Raw genomic sequence first — 21,650 nt, 5'->3', positions numbered from 1 at the left:
AAAGTCAACAGTCACACACATCACCTTAACATACATCAACTGTCCCACAGAGCTACACAGCTGTCAAGAATGAGGAAGCACACCAGTGACACCACTGCAACAGTTGTGATGTGAGAAAAGGGACAAACCACCCAACAACAAAACCCCAAATTCTTACAGCACTGAATCTAATAATGCTGTTCTCCTAACTAAAAACAAACTGTGAAAAGCTAGAAAGAAAAAAGTCTACTTTTCATTAATACTCGTTAATTCTTAAAAGCTAAAGAAAAATATACATAATTAAATGGGAAGTATATCAATTTCACTTTATTAGCCTAATGCAGGAATATGAGGAAAAGGGGATTGAGGTCGGGTATGAAGGAAGAGGGTTAAAACTTGTGATAACAAGGATCCTTCAACACTTTGATGCAGTCCTCAGTCACTGCGATGTCTCCTCTGCCCACACAAACACTGAATGAGCTCTGACTCCTGCCTCCACTTCTGAGCCCAACAATTCCTCAACTCAACTCCCTGGTTTACAGTGTGATGAGGTCTACCAGGTTGCCTTTAGGAGGAGTCATGCTGTCAGGAAAGAAGTTTACTAAGGTGTCAAAGAGCTGAGTTCTCTGAGCATAGGTGTGATCCACATCTGAAAAGCCTGTTGAAGAAAAAATAATTTAAATGTATTATTTCAAAAATTCAACACAGAATAGAAAAACTTAGTATGACCAGCATCATCTACAACAAGAAATCAAAATCAAGACAGGCTTCAAAATCTGCTAAACTTTACCAGCTCCCAACACCCAGAGCAGCGGTTCAATCTTCCTGATTCTGTGACCCTTTAATACAGTTCCGCATGCTGTGGTAACCCCAACTATAAAATGATTTTCGTCCCTAACTCATAAACGTAACTTTGTTACTGTTATAAAGTCATGTAAATATCTGTGTTTTCCTATGGTTTTAGGTGACCCTTGTGAAAGAGTAGGTCATTTGACCCACAGGTTGACAACCACTGACCTAGAGGAAGAAACAGTGTAGACAACCTTCTTGTTCCTAACAAATGTCCATCAGTGAAACCCAGCTTACTTCACAGTCTACTGTGCAGATTAAATGCAACTAAGTGAAAACATCCAGTAGAAAGACTGCTACTTTAGAAACTAAAACTGACTTCTCTCCTTTGCTAGATTATTTCACTACTACTTCCTTAAGGAAATTTTACTCCTCTGTCTCTTCAGTTTCTGTCCCATTAACTTTTTTTTAATACTAAAGATAAAACAAAATCATAATTAAGAGAACTTTAGGAAAGCAGGCTAAAATCAGCAAGGTCTTAGAGGTAGACATAGATCAGAGAATTGAGTTTAAGTATAGAGAACCATGAGAAAGAAATGAATTTATAGCACATAGGGTACCTTAAGCAAATGCCATTATTATGGTAATATGTAACAGCATACATACTAAGCATTCTTAATAAGAATAATTAATTACTTTTATGCAAATAAATACCAGAAGGTAGAAGACATTTTTTAAAAGACAGGGTTTGTTTCATCTAGCAAACATCTAATTTGCAAGTTCATACCAACCAATGTCCCATTTTGGTCAGTTTATATACTGATCTCAATTGTTTCAGACTTCTAATATACAAGTTAAATATTTAATATCTTTAAACATGAATTCAAAAAAATTAAAAAAAATGTGCATGTTTTGTGTGCATGTATGTCTGTGTGAGGGTGTCAGATCCCCTGGAAATGGAGTTACAGATACTTGTGAGCTGTGGGTGCTGGGGACTGAACCTGGGGGAACCTCTGGAAGAGCAGCCATTGCACTCTTTATCACTGAGACATCTCTCTAGCCCCCAAATTAAATACTTAAGCGATAGGATTTTCCTATTACTGAGTGGCTAGCTGGGACACTCTGTTGAGTGCTGTCAGAAAAAGAACTATGGCTGTGATAGTTCAGGGAAAACACAAATTGGACCGATTCTACTCAACAGTCTTGGGTCCAATTTTTTAAAAATCTTGTAAAGAATAGAAATAGAACATAACATTGTCAAGGATGCCAGTTTCCTGGAAGGAAATAAATGCTGCCTCAAAAATAGTTCATTCCTTTTTTATTAAAAAAAATTGTTGTTGTTTTAAGTTTGAGGGGGAAATATTTCTTCCTTTGGGCTTAGCTTAACAAAACCTACTATCTTCTCAAAGAAATGAATAGAAGGAAATAATGCAAAATACTAACAAAGCCTATTTGTGAACGTGAGATTATAATCCTTTTCTTTATTATGCTTTTCTGAATTTTCCAAATAGCTTTACTTTCAAAACACTTCAAACACACAGAGCTTTCAAAAGTACAATGAGCATTCACCCAGACTTTCACTTTGATGAGCTTGTAGTTAGCGTCTTGCCTGACACTTGCCTTACTGTGCCCAGCTGAAGTTTGCCTTCTTGTTTCAGGTCTCATATCCTATATAGCTGTCCTTACATGCTCTGTTTGGATCAACATTTTTCAAAATCTGTGCTATTTGATGGTGAGCCCACCATTTAATGTGGCCTCGAGCTGCAGGCCAATGATGTCTAGTGTTTCTAAGGGGGAAGGTGTGATGTACCTCTCAGAGAGAACAGGTTAAACAAGCTTTATTCAGGTAAGGGCTTTGGTCTTCCTGACCAAAGTTCAACGTTAATGAATAAATAATGTAGTAAATAAGGAGGCATTAAATAGAAATACCCTGGAATCAATGTTACACAATAATCTTTTGGAGAGGCTCGTAGAAACTTAATTCTCTGAATTTCCCACAAGAGTGGTGACCTGCCTTCACTAATTCATTGTCTCTGTGGGTTACAAAACATAACTACTTTGAATGATCAGAATTAAATATATCAACATGTCTCTTTACAAAGTACTGTTGGGTAGACACAGGTAGAGCAGACTGGGAAGCTGTGTAAGGAGAACCTTACACTTAATCTGTAGTCAGTATTTTCTTTTTCAATACATGTAAGAGGGGCAGGAGTTTAGACACTCACTGATACAATACAAAGATGAGACAGCATGACTCCAGAGAAAGGAGGAACTGATGCTAAGCTTCTTGCTCTTCGTGACTATTTCTCTCACTTCTACCACTCTGTACTAACCATGAGAAGACAATGCCTGCTCTAAAGAGATGAGGATCTACTAGGAATAAGCTTTGTTCACACTACATGGAAAACAAATTGTTCTTGACAAAAATATGTCTTTTGGCAGGAAGCAGGGCTGAAACAGGAGACAGGAATTAAGCAAAATGGTAAAAATATTTGCTGACACAATCCTAATCTATTTAACCACTGTCAAGAAATTCTTGTTCTAATGGCTAAACATTAGCCAAAGACAATTTAATGCTGCCCATCAATAAATAAGAATAATGGCCCTGGGCTGTGGTATCTGTACATATCAAGGCACAAACTCCTTCAAACAAACAGCAGGCTCAAAATTTGGCTATTACTATGTCTGCTTCAAAGGGTAATATTCTGAAAGGCATGATCTTTCATATCCAGTTTCTCCATTCATTATGACAGGGCTGCAATGTTTTGTAGCATAAAGACATACCCACTGAAATGATATTTTATAGTGCCTGCTAATTTAGCCTGTGGAGTCCAACATACTCTGGAGTTAGGGACTGTCTAACTCTGATTTTTCCCCTTTCAGTTCCCTATTTCCCCATAATGATCTCATGCTATTCTGGAGTTAGAAGTGAAAACCAGAGTTACCTTAATTGTTAGAGATGACTCAATTACTTACCATAGAAAAAGGAGAGCAAAATCCCAAGGAACATTGCTATCCTTTCCCATCCCAGGGAACAGCACCAGAATCATAGTGTATGTTCTTTTTTCTTCTGTGAATCATTTATGTTTAGCAAACAAAAGCACCACCAATTTAGAAATTAAACTAACATCACCAAAGGGTCATTTGATTCTGAATAGGAGAGCGACATTTGTATTGTTTACACTATCGTACAACTCGTGGGCAAACACTAACAGCACTGGCACCAGCAGTACAAATTACATTTCATAAGGCCAAGTTCAGAGCTACAATTTCTCGTTTCAAATTACTCTTTGAGGAAAAAGACTCTTGAGTTCTTGGGCCAGTGTGGAACTAAAAAAATATAATGCAGGTAAAAGACTGAAGCTACCTGTCATGAGTTGTCCTAACAAAAATATCCTTGAAAATTCACCAGCCTAAATAAAGCTCTGGGTTTGGAATTTCTATATTCTCATCAGACTTGTTTTTATGATAATGTAGTTTAGCTGCTGTGTGTGTGTGTGTGTGTGTGCGTGGGTGTTTTAAACTTTTAAACTAACATACAAAGTAACAGATGTCCTCCTGGTGTTCTCAAACATTCTTAGCTTTAGCTGATCATCTGCCTGTTCACTCCTCTCATGCATCTTCTTGCCCATGTTCCCTGCCTGTGCCCTTGTGCCCCGAAACTTCCCCTTCAATTTTTATATCACATGTGTTCTCTTACTCCCTACACTCCTCCTTAAAGCTTCCCTTTTCTCCTCTCACTGCTCCTTTCTAGCTTTCTGGCCTTTCCCCACATTCACTCCTCCATCAATGAATACACATGAAACTTTAAAGCTAGGATCTGTATATGACAAGCTTAGAGCTTGTCTTTCTGAGTTACCTCACTTAGTACAATGTAATATTTTCTAGTTCTAACCACTTTATTGCAAGTTTCATTCTTCTTTATAATGATTAAAATCCCATGTGTGCATGAGCTACACACTTCAATTTCCTATTATTCAACAGACCTTTCCTTATGGACAGAGCAGCAATGAGAAAAGATATGCAAGTATTTCTCGGGTGGAATACAGAGTCCTTTGGGTACATGTTCATGAACAATGCAGCTGGATCATATCACAGTTCTACATTTTTAGCTTTTGAGAAAACACCATATTGCTTTCTGTAATTGCTGTACCAGTTTATATCTCCACCGATACTGAAAAAGGATCCTCTTTCACCCATATCCTTTGCCAGAGTTTGTAGGCATTGTGTAGTGTGTAAAGATTCAAGTACTGATTTCTGTGCCTCCCGTATCTGGTTGCAATCCTTGTTCTGAGAATCTCCTATCTAAACTTTGCTTCCCAATTATCCCCTGATATGTCAACAAAGCAGCTTAACAGCTGATCATTGTTTAGGGGAGAGAATCAGACTAGACTTCCTGCCAGACAGTGGAGGAGAAGAAAGAGAAAGGTAGTAGGGGATTCAGCTAGGAGCAGAGGTTCAAGAGACATGAGGAGAGAGAGAGAAAAAAAAAGCCCTAAAATTCAAGTCTCTCCAGGATTTTGGCAGAGAGGAGCCAGACTAGCTTAGAGGCTTAAGAATAGAGTAGCAATTGCTCAGTACTACGCCGTTGAGCACGTCATATACATATAACAGCCCAGTCTCAATTATTTGGATGCTAGCCGGGTTAAGAGAGGAGCTACACACACAAACACACATGCACGCACACAGACTTTTTATTTTTTCCTGAGACACCATTCCCAGCTCACATACTTTGTTTTTTTCTTTGGGGCGGGGGGGGGCGGTTCATGGAGAGGTTTTGGGACAGGGTTTTTCTGTGATGCCCTGGTCGTCTTGGACTCACTTTGTAGACCAGGCTGGCCTCATACTTACAGAGACCCACCTGCCTCTGCCTCCCAGAGTACTGGCATTACAGGTGTGTGATACTACACAGGCTCACACACATTTTTAAAACTAACACTAACAAGAGATTGTTGTCCTGTTTTTTCAAGAGGAGCCATTATGAGGACTACAGTGAAATGGAGTCTCATCATAGTTCTATATGTACTTCTCTGATGGCTAACTAAACTGAAAACTTTAAAAAACACTTACTGGTCATTTGCAACAAAGTATGCTGCTGACACACTTACCCAGAGCTGTGAAATCTGAGCCAGATTTGAACAGAGCTGAGGCTAGGAGTTGAAACTGTAAAGAAATACAAAGCAAATTAGCAGGCTAGCACACTTAAGAAAAGCAACTTCTGAGACTTTTCATTTACTGGACTCTTTTTATGGATGTATCGCACAGATCTAATCACCAAATATTGGAAAAAAAAAAAAAAAAAAAAAAACAAACACCACCACTCACACATTTAGATTTTAAAAACATGCTGGTTCCTCTTTATTTTTTATTTTTTGAAACAAAGTATTCACTGTATAACCCAGGCTAGCTTTAAACTCATAGTCCTCCTCAATCTGCTTGGATGTCTTTAAAATTTCAGATAATGTTTACATGCTAATATTTGTAAGGCCCAGTTGTCTTTTAGAGGTTCAAAAATGGGACAAATATTCCAGATTTACCTTTCTTTTTTAAAATTACCTTTTTTACTACTTTCTGTGTCTGATGCATGTTTATCTGTGTATCACATGAGTGCCTGGTGCTCATGGAGTCAAAAAGAGGGTACTGGTTGCCCTGGAAGTACTGTTGCATATGGTTGTGAGCCATCATGTTGATGCTGGGTTAGCCCAGGTGTGCTGGAAGAGCAGCAAGTGCTCGTGTCTTCTCGTAGCAGTCTCCCCTGTTCCAGTCTATGTCTTTTTTCTCCCAATATCTTTGCTTAGCTCTCACAGCAGAATTACACTGGGTTCACACAAAGATTTAGGGATTATCTTCCTCTGATTTCTAAAAGTTTATATAGAATTATAATTTTGTTTCTTAAATGATTAACAGAATCACTTATAGAGACATTGGGCCTGGAGTATTTTGCTGAAACATTTTTCTTTACAAACTGAACTATGTAATAATTGTGGGATTCTTTAAGATATCACTTCTTATGTCAGTTTTGGTAAATTCCATCTTTTAAGAAATCTGTCCATTTCATTAAGTTCCTCTAATGTGGTGACAAGATTTCTTTTATTGTATCTTTTTGTTACTCTCTTCATGTTGCTGGGATTCTAGTGACTTCACTTTTTTATGTACTGTTGACAGTTTATGTTTTCATTTTTTCTTTGTAAATCTTGATAAGAGGTTATCCATTTATTCATTTTTCAAACAACCACCATTATACTTACACTTTATTTTTTTATAGCATGTTTTTTATTTCACTAATATTCTATTTTATCTTGAGTTTTTCTTTTCTAACTCTTAAAATGAAAAATAACTTCACTGATTCCTTATGGAGAAGTTCCAGAGAAATCTGTTCTTCCAGTAGACCTCAAATGTCCAATTGTCACCTAAATGCCTCAAAATGGTTGTCTCAAAAGTATATCAAACTGGACATATGCAAAATTAGGCTCCTGTCTCAGTCAAGAGTCCCTACAAACCCCATAAAAGCTCTGGTGTGAAGCTCCACCCAGAGCTTTTTTTTCACGTGATGATAACTCTATCTTTCCAGGTTAAAAACTTTCTACTCCTTTTAAACTACATTTAAGTCACCACACGCCCACTCTACCTTTAATTCTCTAATCTTTTTACTTCTCACCACTCTACTACTGCTGCGAGCTTAACTACCATAATTTATTGTTTAGATTTCTGCCATCTCTCTATGGGTCTTCCTGACTCTATCCTTGTTCCCTATTAGTCTTTCCTCAATACAGTTGTCAGAGTGGTCTAATTAAAATAGAGATCTTCTCATTCCTGTGTATCGTATCTGGAACTGACTCCTTAGTCATTCAAAGTAAAAGCTAAAAATCCTAACCAGGCTTGCGAAGTCATTCACAGTCTGCTTTCCCAACCTCTGTGTATACCTCTCTAACCTCATCACACTGTCCCCATCCTTCTTTCTCCACTTCAGTTAGCATGGGCTCCTCGCCATGCCCTGAATGCTCCCATTCCCACATGGATCTCTGTTGGAGCTGTCAGAAATTATCTTCATTACACAATCTCATCAAAGAGCTCCATTGCATCCTTCAAGTCTTTGTGCAAATCTAATTTCTACTGAGGCCTATTATGTATGACTTCAACTATCCCAATACTTAACCTTATAAATTATGATCTTCTTTATGCCCAATCCCTTCCCACAGGCTTTTTGGGTCTTATGTAGCCCAGGCTGGCTTTGAATGCACAGTGTTATTGAGAATGACCTGGAATGCTATACTCTCCTGCCTTCACTATCTAGTGCTGAAACTTGAGGTGTGTGCCCCACACTGCTCCTTTACTTTTCTTACAGCATTACTCTTTTATACTACAAACAAAACTATAATAAACTGGATAACTTGCTTACTTAATATGTTTATTATCACCCTTAATAGGATGATCACCTCTGAAAAAGGATCTTGTTCTGTTTACAAATGTATTTCCTATACCAAGAATGCCTGTCATTGTGTAAGGAATCAATACACAGCTATTAAATGAATGAGAACAATATTTTGAAAACATAAAAGAAGTATTGTATAATTATTATAGAATGTGGTATAATAGTTGAAAACTTGTTTTTCCCACTCCTCTATTACAATATCCTTTCTGAAAATGGCAGGCTTGGTTTGGGCTTTTTTTTTTTTTTCCTCAACCCTCTTCTAGAAAAAAAAATTCATTTTTATTACCATATGTTAATTACACATAACATTTTCACATTATACATATGTGTGTGTGTGTGTGTGTATATATATATATATATATATATATATATATATATATGTATATGAAAAAAAACATCCTTTCTAGGTCCTCTCTCACAAACTGATCCTGTTTCTTTTTCATGATTTTTTTGTTTATTTCTTGTTCTTTAGGTAGTTGCTACATTTTATTAGTTTAAAAAAAACAAAACAAAAACAAAACCACTCACAAAACAAAACAACAAACCTCCCAAAAACTAGGATCCTGAGGAGATTATTTACAAAAGCATGAGCTCAATATAATTTTTATAGTTTACTAGAAGCTCATTACCAATCCAGAAGCAATACTGTGGAGGCTGAAGGAAGCACAGAACCATGTTTTAATTTATAATGGTAGGCATGTGTTACTGCCCTAATATGAGGTGTAACAGAATGATGACGATGACAGCCACGTCTACTCAAGACATATCAAGTACTTTTGGTTAATGAGAAGTTAATAATGAGAAAATGTGTACAGCATACTAAAGGGAGGAGAAGAAGACGACGACGACGACGACGACCCAGATTGCTGTATTATAAAGTGTTTAAAGTCTCATGGGCCCAGCACTCCCTAGGCTAAGTGTCTCCTGTATGCTATATGCAGACAGAAGAGAGGGTGAGATACAGTCTTAAGTTTAGAGATAATCTAATGTTAACAAGTCCACAGCATCTTTCCAACTTCTAAGGCTAACCAACTCTTGCTTAAGCTTATAGACAATGTGATGGAAACCTGTATCATACACAGTTGGCTGCCAAAACCTTAAAATGGCCATGTCTGAACTTGAAATAGCTCTCTGTCTTCATTTTTTACCATTAGCTCTAAGAAATGTTTTACTTGACCTACTTACAGCTCCCACAGCTGAAATTATTTACTCTGAAACATTTTGTTTCAGTCTGGTTTTTAAAAATAAGGGGAAAATAAGTGTGTTCAATTATGGCCATTTTATAAGAACATGGAGAATATACAAGGAAATCTATTTAGGACTCTCAAATGCATGGTGCAACAAAAATGTTCACTAATGTATTCTCATAACTACATGGCAGATTAAACCAACATATTCTGTTTCTCAGCAATAATTTCCCACATTTCAAATGGTATCATGAATCAGGCATACACTCAAAGAAAAGCAACTTACTGTCCCTGAATAGAGGGTTCTAAATTGTAGTTTGCTAATTCTATACCCAATGAAGAACTGCAACCAATATGGAGTGAAACTTATTTTCACAGAGAAAGTATCTCTTTGTTTTTGTATGGAAGATATGAGGCTTTATTGCCTTAAAAATACAATGATCCTGGTGCCTGGAAGAATTTGACATTAAATCAAAATCCATGTCAGTACTGAAGAGAAAAGTGCTCCATACTGCAGTTACAAAAGCAAAGCAAGGCAGCCCTGAACAAGGAGACTGGGGCAAAGGCAGAGCTGTAACCCATCAGCACCAGCTGGGAGTGGAAAGGCAAAATGGCTGCAGTTCAGATACTTCTAAATGAACAAAGACATGGCAAGCAAAGGGACAAAGGGATCTCTGAAGCTGCTGGAAAGAGAGACTGTAAGATACAATGTAGACATGTTCATACACTGTTTAGGCAAGCGTGCCTGTAAGAACAGAAATCTTGACAAACATTTGCTTCTACCTCATGGAACAAAATTACTCAAGCTTAGGAGTCTAGTGAGGTCAACAGCCTGTAGTCAAGTTATACTGCTAGAACCTTCTTACAAATAAACACTGACACCACAAGTATTCCAAACCTACCAATCTCTCTCTCTCCACTTTCTCCACACAAAGAGAAATTTTATTCCTCTTTCTTAAGATATCTTGAACACCAACTGAAAAGCATATATTTAACCATTAGATATAATCTTAATGATCTATAAAAACTGAACATTAAACAATTTCTTCCATATAGAACTAACCTCTAATTTGAAATTTTATACCTAAAAATTGTTTTTGAATAAATCAATTGTGCCTGTTCAATTTCTTTTTCTTTTCCCTTGGATGGAGGGTGTTATGAAACACCTTGTGACTTAGGCTAGCCTTTAATTAATGATCCTCCTGTCTCAACTTTCCCAATGCTGGAGTGTAGGCATTCAGTACCACACCTGGTTTTGCCTGTTCAATTTTTATTTCACTCATTTTTCATCCTTAAGATCAGTGCATCATACTTTCTTCATTTTTGTTTAAGCACTTAAACTAGAAAGACATTTAAAAGAATATTCTATTTCTGAATTTTATTCCCATATTTCTTTACCTCTTTTGTCTCTTCTGGGTCCGAATGATCCACAGTTATATAAAGATCATTCTGTAAATACTTCAGAGCACTAAGAGGATCCATCTGGGCCTTTTCTTCAAACCTAGAAAATACAAAACAAGGGAAACACAAGTTATTAGAAAAGCCTTTAAGACGTGAAAACCTCTGTCTTGAGGGAAAGAAAAGTGTTACAGTCACTATTGTGCAATGCTGAGAACCAAAGCTGGGGCTGGGAAAAGCGATCTGCCACAGAGTCACAGCCCTGAGATAGCCTTAAAGAAGAAAAACAAAGGGTAACAACTAAAAAAATTCTTAGGCTGGTGTGATTGTGGGAAAATGATTTCTGTATTTCTGGAAGAAATGAAAAGTAACTTTTTCTGGAGAATACTTTGATAACTCATTACTTATATCACTTTTGAAATAAAATTATAATAATATTACAGTAGTATCTAAAATACCTAATTAAGCTTATGTAATCCAAAGAGTCTAATAAAAAGAGACCAGTCAATCATATATAAAACAGAATACCATGTAGCATTGTATGATTGGCACTTGTACTTGTTAACATACTAACAATATTTGTGGTATTTCACTCACCCTTTGACTCAAAGAAATAAGGTTCCTACTTTTCAGTTAAATAAAGTCTATATTTAATAAAAATGTAAAGCTTATAATTATATACCAAGTTACTTATTTGCAGGCATTACTTTCATTAAAATATAAAGGAAAGGCAGGGGAGTTAGCTCAGTGAGCAAGCATGGGGTCCTGAGTTCAGACCTCCAGAACCCATGCCACAGGCATGGAGTGGCAGTGCACACAGGCTGGGAGGTGGAGACCGGGAATCTCTGGGCCAGTGTAGACGGACCGCTAACTCATGTCAGAACTTAAAGCACAAAAGTCCCCGAGACAGAATTTATCAAAATAGTCTCCATTCATGCATCCTCTACTGAAAGTAATAGTGGCATAAACATAAACATGCTACCTCAGTCCTTTCTTCTGGTTGCTTTTGGCATTTGTTCCAATAGCTAATGTCTAATACTGGAAAAAGGACCTTGAATATGGATTTCTTTTGTCTTTTAAAAGTGTACTTATTTTCTGTCATGCAGACCAGGCTGGCCTTGAGCTCACATAGACCCACCTGACTTTACCTCCTAAGTGTTAGGATAAAAGACTTGAGTCATTTCTCTGGGCTGTATCAGAAGACTAATAAGAGCTCCAATTAACTTTCCATCTACCAGTTGTTTCAGCTGAAGCAGGAAAAGAGCACTACTGTTTCTGAATTTAGAATGCCCCCCACCTTTTTAATTTTTTTCGAGACAGGGTTTCTCTGTGTAGCCCTGGCTGTTTGGACTCACTTTGTAGACCAGGCTGGCTTTGAACTCACAGAGATCTGCCTGCCTCTGCCTCTTGAGTGCTGGGATTAAAAGCATGTGCCACCATGCCTGGCTTTATGTTGCCCTTTTACAAATACAGTAAACATTAAAATATTAAGGAATGAATTCTGGCAACTAGCTGAAAGTGCCTCAAAGTTTAAACCTTATTAATAGTCCATTCCTTGTCATCCTGACTGTGAAAGCCAGACCTCCTCTTTTTAGATTCTACAGGAAATAAACCCATTTATTTACAGAGATGCCTCCAAGTAGCTTCTGCATTAATTAAGCATACGGCTAAAAAAAAGAAGCAAAGATTTGCTTTATACATATACAGGCATTTCAGGTAATTATACTCTACACAAAAATCTTAATACATAAATACATGTGATAAACATAAAAATGCACACATATGTATACTCCCATATATATCACACACAGTGGTTGTGCTCTCTGTAGTCAGAATGGTCAGGACCAAACCCTCACTTTCCCACTTCAGCTGAGTGGCCTTATGAGTTATATAAGCCACTTAAAAATTCCCTCAGTTTTCTACTTTAACAAAATAATGACAATGGTTTCCACTCCACTATCTAATTAGGAGACTAAGAATCAGATATTAACATGTAGTAGTTAATAAATGATGACCTTCTTCTAGACTACAAGTTTTTATTAGCATCTAAGAAGGCCAGAAACCCATACATTAGTGCATTTCTACATTTAGTGGCTTGCTACTTCCTAAGACTAAATCATGTTTAACTGATCACACAACTTTATAATTATTTGGCAGTTGATATTTCTCTATTAATACTTGCAAAATTTCACTTGCTTTTTAAAAAATTAATACCTATATGTATCCTTACTTTCTATTCTCCTTTGAAAGAAGAAAGCAAAACTGAAGAATGGCCATTTGAAAAAAGACATTTACAAAACCTAGTATCTTCAGAGCACTTGACTACCTTCTTTGACAGTCACAATGAGAGGCCTGCATCCTACAGCTAGGTCATACCAAGAGTAGGTGACAATGCTAATTAAAGACTTTCAGTTGAAAAATAAAAAGTCTTTGAGACAGGGTCTCAATATATAGCTCTGGTTGTCCTGGAACTTACTACGTAAACCATGCAGGCCTTGAACTCATAGAGGTCCTCCTGCCTCCGACTCCTAAGTGCTGGATTAAAGGTGTGGGCTACCACACCCAGCTTAGTAAATTAAATTCATACCTGTGTTTTCTTATGAGATACTTGCAGTGCCTCAGTAAGTAATCTTTTGAAGGTCTACACAACTTCAGTGACCAGAAGTCATCTAGTCTCATCTTTGGAGAGCAAGATTTTCCTGGATTTCCACCAAATAAATAATGAACCTATAAAAAAAACCACAACAAGCCAGAATTTAAAAACCTCATACACACTCAAGACTACAAAGGTCATAACAAAACTTCTTTTACCAAGAATACACAACAGCTAACTCTCTTTGTCTTATCCATTTGACAATTTTTTTAAATTGATACATTTTTACCAAAGGCTTCCCATGATTTTTCTCCATTTCCATTTTGCTCTAAAGCACATTCCTAAACTACATTTGTATTAAAATAATACTATCATAATTATAATGAAAATGGAAGATTATCAAAACAAGAACCAATGTAAGAATAAGCTAATCCAACATAGGTTTTAGAGAACTACAAATAAAAGGACTATCTAGTTAACTGTCAAATAAAACTACAAAATTGTAAACAATTCTAACACAATATTTAAATAAAATCATTGAAAGTCAGGAGAATAAAAGAACTTTAATATCTTACATTGTTTTAACCTAAATGCCCCATAGGAAATGCTACTTATAACTATCAGAATATTATTCCATTGGTCAATTAATACAAAACAAGAAATGAAAATGATTACAATAGTAATTTCACATTATAGTAGAATTTTAATGTTATTCTATATATATTTACACTAAATATTAAACATGTCCTGAAAAATTGAAAACATATTTATGGTATTACAGAATGAATATTATTTCTAGCCTATTAAATAAAATTATTCCTAGCCCATTAAAAAATGAAAATTCTTTATTAACCTCTTAAATTGGAGCTGGGCACGTTGGTCCATGCCCTTAATCTCAGCACTCAGGGAGACAGAGGTAGATGGATCTCTGTGAGTTTGAGGCCAGCCTGGTCTACAAAGTGAGTCCAGGACAATCAAGGCTACACAGAGAAATCCTGTCTTGAAAAACCAACAAAAACAAACAAACAAACAAACAAAAATATCCCAAACCTCTTAAACTAAAACACTCTAGCAGTAAAGGCTTATATTCATTTCCATGTTATCCTTTATTTGGAGGTTTCAAGTTATATAGCACAGATATTAAAAGTACATCTTTGGCTTAAACAGAAACAATTTGCTGTGCCATAAGAGACCAAAGATTTAAAAATTAGATTTTTTTTGGGGGGGGGATTTGTTTAAAGTTTAAAGAATAAGCCTGAACAAAGGCCAGCCAGGTGGAGACATGTCCAGCGACCCGGGGAAAGGAACTAGCTTTACTGTATTCTTTTCCTGCCCACTAGAGAGATACAGCTGCTAGGAAACCGGCCAAGAGGGCCAGACCAGAACTGTTTGTGGTCTTGGTGCCTAAAGTAAACCAATCATTTCAAAAGTCAATTTCCCTTATCCAATCACATGGCGCCAAGGCATGTAACTCCCTGCTTGCGTTTTTTTTCCCTTTATAAAAACCTTGCTCCCCTAGACCCCAGGGCTGCATTCCTCTCCTGTTTCCACAGGAAGTTTGTGACCTAGGCTTGAGCACATATACAATAAACCCTCATGTATTTGCAGTGGAGTCGATTCCTGGTGGTCTTTGGGTTAGTCTCACGAACTGGGCATAACACTTGAGGGCTCATTCTGGGACACCCCACCCCCCAAAGACTCCAGGACCCTAACCCAGAGGGTCTTATGCAGGTGTTAAGTGTCTAAGTATGCAATGTCTGTCTGTGTTTACTCTCAGCTCTGAAAAGCCTCAAGGCGTCTGTACAAGGAGCAAGACGTGGCTAGGAGTGGACATACTCAAGGGTCACAGCTGTGGGAGTTAGAGGGACACCCCTGACTTCATCAGTTTTTTGGCGGATAGAGTTCCACCATGGGGAGGTGGTTTCAGAACCACCCACTGCTCTGTGGCAGGGAAACCAGAGTGGGAATCTGAAGGTCTGTGGGCTTGGGCTTCAGCTGCAATATGACTACACAGCCACTCAGTATGTGTCTGTCTCTGTTTTAGAAACCTCTTCGGGTCAGACGCTGTGCCTTTCCTGTTGGAAGAGCCTGTTTCTGCGCATTTGTCTATTTGTTTTATTTCTTGTGTTTGGACTGTTGGACTGTGACTGACGGTATGGGACAGACTTCCGCTAACTCTTTCCTGTTTCTCCCAACCCCTCCACCCTCGCCATGTTCTCCTCCCTCATGCCACCCCTGCTTCCCAAAGCAGCGGACTGGCAGATACTCAGGCAGCGAACATGGGTTTGGCAAGAATGCAAGGGTGGGACTGGGGACAAAATTGCCCAGGACTGCTCTGGGCCAGCTAGCAGCTGTGGCTGAAAGAGGACAAGGGGATGGGAAGTACAGCTGGAGGAAGAAAGGAAAGTTTTTTCTGTCTGTTTAAATGTATGTATGGCCTTTATATGTTTGTTTTTGACTGATCTTAAATGGTTAATATGCTCTGTATGTCTTGGTTATAGATTGAGTTACTGGATAAGTTTAAAGGTTAAATTCAAACTCTTATTTAGAACATATATGTGTGCATATGTGTTTGCAAAATCTAAAGAAGCCTTGGAAAGGGGCAGGGAGGAGATGAGGGAGGGAGGATGGGATTGGGAGGAAATGAGGGAGCAGGATACAGCTGGGATACAGTTAATAAAATATAACTAATAATAATAAAAAATAAGTAAAAATCTAAAGAAGCATAATGTTTTTAAATAGCAACCATGTAGCTTGCCATACCATGTGATGTGACTCCACCATCTTAAGATTGCCATGTGGTATGGGTCAGGGAAAAGAAAGATTACAGAACCTCTTAGCTGAAATGAATTTTGTTTATCACCCTATTTCCTTTTAGACTAAGAAGACGTCTCATTTTAAATTGGTATTGATTTTAGAGATTGGATCGTTTGCACTGGTAAAATTTGGTTTTAAATTTTAAAATTATGGTTATCCTTTGCAATTTCACTCCCAAAAAGGGCACTTTATTTTAATATTGCAAAAATAGGTTTTGGAGAATGTTTAAATGTTTAAGGTGATGAAATGTTTTAAAGTTTATCAGGCATTTTAAATAACCTTAGGCAGTCTAACAAAGAAATTGGAACAGTTTCGCAACCCTTTGGGGGAAGACAAAAGACCTTGGTATTTATTTTTTTAATTTTACCAAATAAAACCAAGCCATACTGTTTGAGCCAATTAAGAAAATTGAGGATATTGATGCAAGTTTTTATGCTGTCTGAAAAGCAAAAGAGAAAGCAAAGAACCTGAAGGTATATAGAATGTTACGGAAGGTCAGAGTATGTATAGAAAGCCAGAGGGCATATAAACTGTATTTACTTTGGTTTTTCATACCTGCAAATATGATTTGAGAAAGAAATATAAAATATGTTGTTCTTCATTTAAAAGGCTGGTGATTCTTCAATGCAAAATGTTTTTTTATGCTCTTTAAACAAGGAAGAAGACTGCAGCTCCATGTTAGCCCAGAGTTATAAAGACAGGGTTGTAAATATGTGCCTGGCTGCCAGTTCCTGAGTGAACAGATTAATGTTGTTTCTTTGTGGCCGATAGGTTTGGTGTGACCAGAATAGTTCAAGTACAATTTAAAATTGTTCTATACTGTTTTGTTATGTAGTTGGTTCTAAAAGTTATTTAATTACAATGTTAGAACTTTTGGTTCTGGGAAATTGTAAAAGCTCCACAATGCTATATCATGGGAGGTAGCAACACCATCAGCAATACCTAATGGCTATGTTTTATATTGCCAGCCATAGCCTGTAACAACACGTGGCTAGACACCATACTGGTTCAAGGATAAAGAGGGTGGAGCCGTGGTTTTACTGCCATCTTTTTGAGGCCTGCCAGTTGTGTTCAGCTCTCTGTTTAGTGCTAAGTGAAACTTTTGTCCTTTAAGCTTTTTGCTGTTCAGTTTTAAAGCAATGTGGTAGGATCAGCAAGATTTGCTAGCCCTTCTATGAACTGTATCTGATTGAAAGTTTTGCTGACTTTAGTTCAGAAAGAGCAGATTCAGTTATACTAATGACTGCAGTTGGTTACAAGACTGAGCTTTAGCTATTCTTTTATGTTTTTATGGTTAAGCCTAAAATGGATAACTATGAAGTTTGCCTATGTAGATCTACTTGAAATAGATATGTTCCTAAAACGCTCATTTAAGGAATATGCCTGAATTAGAGATTATAGCATTCTGTTTTATAGGATGCAATTTAGAGTAGATAACTAAAGAGAGAAAAAGAGTAACCCAGATATGCTGGGCCTCAAGATTATCAGAGATCTAACGAATATGGCATTTTAACATGTGTAAGCTTATTATGACAGAGAGTCCCAAAATCCTGGCATTAGCTCCCTAAGGTCTCCGAGAAGATTTGGGCACAACACAACTCTGGATTGTGGTATGATAACTCCTGGACAAAACTTCTCCAACTGGTCCACTGCTAGGGCCCAGCCTACACTGTGGACAAAACTGTGGACACCTGGAGAGTCATTGTTTCACGTTGCTGAAGACAAGGTGAGATTAGTCTCTCATGTTCTTTTCTCCACAGAAACAGTCTCTCATCTTCTGTGCCTGATGGCTAGACAGCCTCTGCTCTGGATGCCATGAGACCATAGGAGCCAGGGACAACTGACTAGGGTAGTGGACTAGTTGTCACTGTCATTTTGATTGGTACATTTATTTGGCTTATAATTTATCCTTCTCAGTTCTCTGATCACACCGATAACTAGGCTAAGCTTATGGTAACTTTGCAGCTAAAGAGCAGACAATTAAATCCACTGTTAGTTCACTGGTCAATTCATTAGCTATTTAGAACTACTAGGTACTAGATCTCTTATTTAGACAGGCAAACAGGTTCACCTTGCTCACAGACTTCATGTTAACTGCCCGTGTCTTATGGTGAATAACTGGATAGATATAAGGTCTGAGGATATGAAAGTTTAAATTATGAGAATCTAAAAAGTTTTGTTCAAAAGTCTAGGAAAATGTTTCAAAGTTGGTAAAAGATTGGAGGGTCTAGATAGATGTTTAAAGGTATGTGAATATAAATTGTAATAATATAAGAAAATAATTTAAGGCATATTAAAAATGGGAGATATTTCAGATTTCTCCCCCCCGCTATTGTTGTGCTTATGCTGTTATAAGATTTCAGAAGTTCAGAGTTATGACATTGATCAATTGAGTTATGATAAGTTGATGGAGCACTTACTGCTTGTTATCCACTCACAAGCTTGAGATACTAATTTTCTCTTGGTTGTCTTTTGGAAACACACTTAGAGGTGCTTCTCATGCTAAAAACAACTGTCCAATGTGTATAACTGACCCCAAAGCCATAGTTCTTACTATGGTATTCTTAATAACTGTCATTTCTGAGGTAGACTTTGACACAGTATTTAGGAATATCTTAAACCTATTCCTTCTAGTTGCTTTATTAAAGAAAGTCCAAGCACCCAGGGTTTAGCAGTAAAACCATTAATGTATTTCTGCCTAACTTTCCAATGTGACATGGAGGTGGGGGCTAAAAGTAGATGCTGAGTGTACAAGAAGTGGCCAAGCTCCACTGGTGGCTGATTACTGACAGCTGTGCCCACAGGAAAAGTGTTAAGAGTTTCAGACCGTGGACACACTTAAATTGTTTATAAAGGTTACAAAAAAAAATAGCTAAGAAGAACTGCTATTCTGTTGTGATGCAGTTTTACCTGTTACTCTCAGAATGCTGTTATATTAGTTTGGTGATACGTTACTTTTCTGAGTTTTTTCACATGTGTATGAGACAGTAAATGCTTTATTCTCATATATTCAGTTGATGAGTTTTTCCTTTGGTCTTGGGATTCCTCACTTTCCCCATTTACTAGACAAATTTTAACTTCTGTCTCTAGTCTGAATTTGTCTCAGCAGATTTTCACCTGGTTGACTATTCGGCAATCAGCTATGGACTGCAAGCTGAAATCTGGACTTGCTGGAAGCTGAAGTAAATCAGTCCAGCTGATGTGATCACTCCATGTCTCTTGAACAGGACTGCTAATTAAATAGTGCCCCGTTGCCCAGCCTTTGGCTGGCATTTCAGCTTTCCTAGACCCTGATGCCAACAGTCCTACTGTCACAATGAAGCAGTTTCAGAAGAAGAGATCTTTGGTTCATAATCCCACCTAACAGGCTGAAATGCTAGGTCAAAGGGGGCTCCTTGACATTAGCTATTATCTTGGGGACCTCCTTAGCTGGAGTAGGAACTGGTATTGCAGCACTAGATGTACAAAGCCAAAATTATAACAGCTTAAAAGGCAGACATTGATAAAGATATTCAATGCCTTAAGAACTCAATCACCTGTTTAGAAAAGAATGTTGATTCAATGGTAGAAATACTGTTGTGAAACAAAAGGGGCTTAGATCTGTTGTTTTTACTGCAGGATGAGCTATGTGCAGCCCTGAGAGAGAAATATTGGTTTTATGTAAACCAGTCAGGAATGATTAGGAAATCATTAGCAATAATAACAAAGAGCCTGGAGAGACCCTAGAGAGAAAAGATTCCAGAGGATGGTTTAAATCCTGGTTTAATAGTTCTCCTTGGCTTACTACCATTATATCCACCCTGAAAAGACCCCTACACATTTTGATTTTTACCTTTGTGTCTTGCATTTTAAATCGCTTGATGGCTTTCATGAAGGAATGCTTGAGAGCGATACAGTTAATAGTACTCAGATCCCATAATGGGAAGGTAAATCTGGAGGATTCCAGGGGTGATATCTGGAAGACCCAAGATTGGGTCTTCAAATGATCATGGGAAGCGGGGAATGAGGGACCAAAGATTTAAAAATTAAATTTTTTTTGGGGGGTATTTGTTTAAAGTTTAAAGAATAAGCCTGAACAAAGGCCAGCCAGGTGGAGACATGTCCAGCGACCTGGGGAAAGGAACTAGCTTTACTGTATTCTTTTCCTGCCCACTAGAGAGATACAGCTGCTAGGAAACTGGCCAATAGGTCCAGACCAGAACTGTTTGTGGTCTTGGTGCCTAAAGTAAACCAATCATTTCAAAAGTCAATTTCCCTTATCCAATCACATGGCGCCAAGGCATGTAACTCCCTGCTTGTGTTTTTTTCCCTTTATAAAAACCTTGTTCCCCTAGACCCCAGGGCTGCATTCCTCTCCTGCTTCCACAGGAAGTTTGCAACCTAGGCTTGAGCACATATACAATAAACCCTCATGTATTTGCAGTGGAGTCGATTCCTGGTGGTCTTTGGGGATCTCATGGACTGGGCATAACAGCTGGTAAATTTCAAGATAACCTCAGTCCAGCCACTAATTACACATCAAATTCAAAGGGAAAATAGTTACAGAAAGTATTCTGAAAAGCTAATGATACAAAACTTATTTTCTGGTAAATGCTGGTAAACAGAGGTCACTGTTTTTATATTCACCAAAAATATATAGATGAAATGACTTCCTGTACAACTGGTATATAACACCTGCTCCTTTTCAAAATGCAAAACTGTATTTTAAACTTGGATATTTACAACATATACACAATGACGTGTTATATATCTGTTCTGTGGATTGATAAATGAGCCACTGACTATTTCAAAATTGGGAAAATGTTATGTTGTAAACCTGTAATCTCAATATTTTCGAAGCTAAAGCAGAAGAATTTTGAATTTGAACCCAGCCTAACTACTTAGCAAAACCCTGTTCCAGGGGTGGGGGTGGGGATGGAGGGTAGGGAATACAAACAACATAAAAGAATTATGGACCATACAAAAGGTTTATTCTCTTTAAGAATTTTAGGAAAAACTGGGGCTAGTGGGATAGTCTTGTAATCTTAGCTACTTCGGAAACTGAGGTAAGATTCCAAACTTTGCCTAGTCTACAGAGAGTTTAAGGGCAGCCAGGGCAATTACCCAGTATCAAAATAAAAATTAAAAGCAGGGCTGGGGACAGATACATAGTATAGAGGTAAGGTGCTTGCTTCACATGTGTGAGGCCCTAAAATCAATTTCTAGTGTGTGTTGGGGGGAGAGGAGTTAAAAAATAATGTTGATGCCCAACCAATGCCTGGCCCAATCAAAGACCCACCCTATTGAAGAGTGCCAACCCCTGACACTATGAATGATACTCTGCTAAACTTGCAGACAGGAGCCTATCAGTTGTCCTCTGAGAAGCTCTACCCAGAAGCACCTCAAAACAGATGCTGAGACTCACACCCAAATATTGGTCAATGCATAGGGAGTCTAGGGGAATAGTGGGATGAAA

General features: G+C 37.7%; 1 protein-coding gene across 18 annotated transcripts in view; it reads right to left on the bottom strand.

Annotated features, from left to right (window-relative positions):
• Positions 1 to 279: 279 nt before the first annotated feature.
• The window catches only part of Mkln1 (muskelin 1), a 284,064-nt gene continuing 262,693 nt past the window's right edge, over positions 280 to 21,650 (bottom strand). For all 18 annotated transcript variants that reach the window (XM_060374098.1, XM_060374106.1, XM_060374099.1 and 15 more), the window contains 4 exons: positions 13,373 to 13,512; positions 10,786 to 10,888; positions 5,877 to 5,931; positions 280 to 637 (listed from right to left, as the gene is read on the bottom strand). In XM_060374098.1, coding sequence (XP_060230081.1) covers positions 516 to 637; positions 5,877 to 5,931; positions 10,786 to 10,888; positions 13,373 to 13,512 — 420 coding nt within the window. In that variant the 3' untranslated portion in view covers positions 280 to 515. The remainder of the gene's footprint in view (positions 638 to 5,876; positions 5,932 to 10,785; positions 10,889 to 13,372; positions 13,513 to 21,650) is intronic.

This window comes from Meriones unguiculatus, chromosome 21 (genome assembly GCF_030254825.1).
Source record: "Meriones unguiculatus strain TT.TT164.6M chromosome 21, Bangor_MerUng_6.1, whole genome shotgun sequence".
NCBI lineage: Eukaryota > Metazoa > Chordata > Mammalia > Rodentia > Muridae > Meriones > Meriones unguiculatus.
Note: the sequence above shows the minus strand (reverse complement) of the source record. Positions and strands in the feature narration are given on the sequence as shown.